Here is a 3,407-nt window from a genome sequence, read left to right as displayed (position 1 = left end):
AACCCTTGTATCAAAATCTCTTTTTTTAGCCTGAGATCGTTTATACACGGGGCCATATACTAAGCTAGGAGATTCTCCTTTTCCTAGAGTTCGGACAATTCCATGAGTGTCTGATCCCATTACTTGGGAGTACACATCATTAGGAGCACTTCCAGGGACATTCAACTCATGATACACCTCGGCAAGATCATCCATTTTCTTCTTTTTGAAAGAAAGGTAAAGTAATGAGAAGTTTTTAAAAAAATTGTAATAGAAAGAAAGTACCTATATATTTTTAAAGAGTAAGAGTTTACCATAACTTCACCAGCTATCTCATTTACTGGATGTTTATTCGCTCTAATGTGAGTTTTTTTGAACACCTCAATACGAGTTGGCAAAACGTCATTAATTCGTCTATCCAACGTCCCTCTGCAATCGCACATTCTGGATAACGTCTATTCCTTACGTAGTTTTTAAGACAAAGCAAGAACCTAAAATAGATAATTATTAGAATACAAATACAATTTCTTGTAAGTATGATAAAAAAATAACAAACTGATACCGTTCGATAAACCACATTGAGCGATATTGTGAAGGTCCTCCCAACATTGCTTCTTCAGCTAAATGGATAAGTAGATGTTCCATGATATCAAAGAAAGATGGAGGAAATATTCTCTCCAAATGACATAGAGTTATTGCAACTTGATCTTGGAGTTTTTCTAAGTCACCTATCTTCAGATCTTTTGAACAAATGCCCCTAAAGAAATTACTTAATTCAATCAATGGCTTAAGTACATTCACTGGCAGGAGATTCCACAAGGCAATAAGAAGGAGTTGTTGCATTAAAATATGGCAGTCATGACTCTTCAACCCATGCATTGTGCGTTGCTTGAGATCAACACAACTTGAGATATTTGAAACATATCCGTCTGGCACTTTCACATCTTTTAACACTTGTAAGAGGATGTTTTTTTGTGTGTTACTCAATGTGAAACATGCAGGAGGAAGATAATATTTTCCATTAGCCTTTTTCTTAGGATGCAAAGCTTTTCGGATCCCCATCTCTTGTAAATCTAAATGGGAGTTTAAATTATCTTTTCCTTTTCCATCAACATTCAATAATGTCCAAAATATATTGTCAAAGACATTCTTTTCAATATGCATCGTATCAAGATTATGACAAATCATATTGTCTTTCCAGTATTCCAACCCAAAAAATATGCTCTTTTTGTTCCATATATTTTGCACCAAATTATCAACATCATCCCATTTCCTTTTACGAGATTTGGCCAATAGATCTTTACCAAACTTGTTTTTAACATTATTCAATTGCTTAAGAATCTCAATTCCCGTCAACCGTTTAGGTGCTCCATCTAACTCCACAAGGCCATTGAATGTCACTTTATCTTTTTGAAACTTGTGTCCATGGATAACCATCGTCTATGAGACATGAAACAATATTTTTGCCCATTTTTCAATCTTGTATATTTAGTTTTGGTAAGACAACATGGACAAGCATATCTAGTTTTCACACCATATCCTGATAAGTTACCTAACCCTGGAAAATCACTAATTGTCCAAAGCAATGCTGCACACATTTGAAACATGTGATTGTTTGATATGTCATAAGTGGCAACACCAACCCACAATTCTTTTAACTCATCAACTAAGGGTTATAGATAGACATCAATATCATTACCTGGTGCATGAGGACCATCAATAATAGTTGATAATATCATATATGGTTGTTTCATGCATAACCATGGTGGCAAATTATATGGAATCAAGATAACAGGCCATGTGCTATGTGAGATAGACATAGACAATGGACTAAAGCCATCTGAAGCCAATCCAAGTCTAACATTTTGAGGATCTCGAGCAAAATCTGTATGTGCTTCATCAAATTTCCTCCAAGCAATACCGTCTGCAGGATGTCACATTACCCCATCTCTAGTGTGACCTTCAACATGCCATCTCATTTGAGTAGATGCTTTAGCTGACATAAATAGTCTTTGAAGTCGTGGTATTAACGGAAAATATCTAAACACCTTTGATGGAATATTTGATGTTTCTGAACTGGAATTAACTGATGCACCTTTGAACTGTTTGTATCTTGGAGCTTTGCAAAACTTACAAGATGTTCTATCTTTCGTCTCATTCCAATAAATCATACAATCATTTGGACATGCATGTATCTTTTTATATTCAAGTCCTAAATCTTTAATAATCTTCTTTGAATCATAAAAGGACTTGGGCAATGTTTCACCTTCTGGAAGCACATCTTTTAACAACTCTAATAACATGGAAAATGATTTGTTACTCCATCCATTGAGACACTTTAAGTGTAATAGACGAACAAGGAACAAATGTAGCGAATACTTACTTCCAGGATATAACTCACGTTCAATTTCTTTCAGTAAGAGAAAGAATTCTTCAGTCTTCTTATCAAAACCCATGTTATCTTGATTTGACCCATCAAATCCTTCAGCACTAGTGTCCATATCAACAAAAGATGTAGGAAGAATTCCAAATGCTTCATGTAACATGTCTTGCATCTCATGATCATCACCTTTATCTAACTGATTAACCAATTTTGATGAAAATAGTTCCTCACCATGATAAATCCAACTAGTGTAACTAGTTAGAAATCCATCAACCACAATATGTTCAACAATCAAATCTTTTCGAACAAATTTCATATTACAACACTTTTGACATAGACACAATATTGCAGATGCATCTGGCCTATCTTGGAATGAGCATGAAGTAGCATGATAAGAAAATACTATTTATGAATTTAGTGTGCAAGTTGCAACACTTTATGATGTAAACATATACTCTTGGGTTTTCTTTCTGATTATTTTTTATAGGGGAGGGTGTGGGGCGAGGGATGCGTAAATTTATGTGCGTGCACACATGTGTGCTTGTGTAAATTTATGCATTTAAGTTAAGCCATTGACATATGGATATGGAGCCAACTTAATTTCCTATGATTCATGTGAACTAACAAAGGTTTCAAAAGTTCAACTTACAACCCGGTGTATGTAATTCCACACAATGCACTTATTCCAATCCTAATTACTGTGGTGACTGCGTATTGAAACCAAAATTGCAGCCTGGATGCAACAACAATAGTTGTTACATTTGGGGTGAAAATCCCTTGATTGATTGGTTTGATGATAGCGCTGAAATTGCTGATGATGTATTTGTTATTGGTTCTACTCCTAGTGTTCGTGTAACTTTGTTGCGGTTCATTTTTGCTTGAATCTGTTTATTCCTTTTGCTTCAACAAACTGGCAGTGGTAGAAAATTGCAGCACAATGCAATATACAGCTGATCAAACCAAGTGATACCGAGAGGCTATTTTTATGGACAACAAGTAAGTCCTTTAGTTTTCGGTAAAAATGAGAACAACAACATTTACTTTC

General features: G+C 35.0%; 1 protein-coding gene across 1 annotated transcript; it reads right to left on the bottom strand.

Annotated features, from left to right (window-relative positions):
* Positions 1-316: 316 nt before the first annotated feature.
* On the bottom strand, positions 317-1,416 carry LOC125842907 (uncharacterized). Its single transcript, XM_049522187.1, has 2 exons — positions 542-1,416; positions 317-470 (listed from the first exon to the last, which is right to left on the bottom strand). Exons 1-2 carry the CDS (start codon positions 1,414-1,416, stop codon positions 317-319), a joined length of 1,029 nt encoding a protein of 342 aa, XP_049378144.1.
* Between the last annotated feature and the right edge of the window lie 1,991 nt (positions 1,417-3,407).

The sequence above is a fragment of the Solanum stenotomum genome, chromosome 10, assembly GCF_019186545.1.
Source record: "Solanum stenotomum isolate F172 chromosome 10, ASM1918654v1, whole genome shotgun sequence".
Classification (NCBI taxonomy): Eukaryota; Viridiplantae; Streptophyta; class Magnoliopsida; order Solanales; family Solanaceae; genus Solanum; species Solanum stenotomum.
This window is presented reverse-complemented; position numbering and strand designations above follow the sequence as displayed.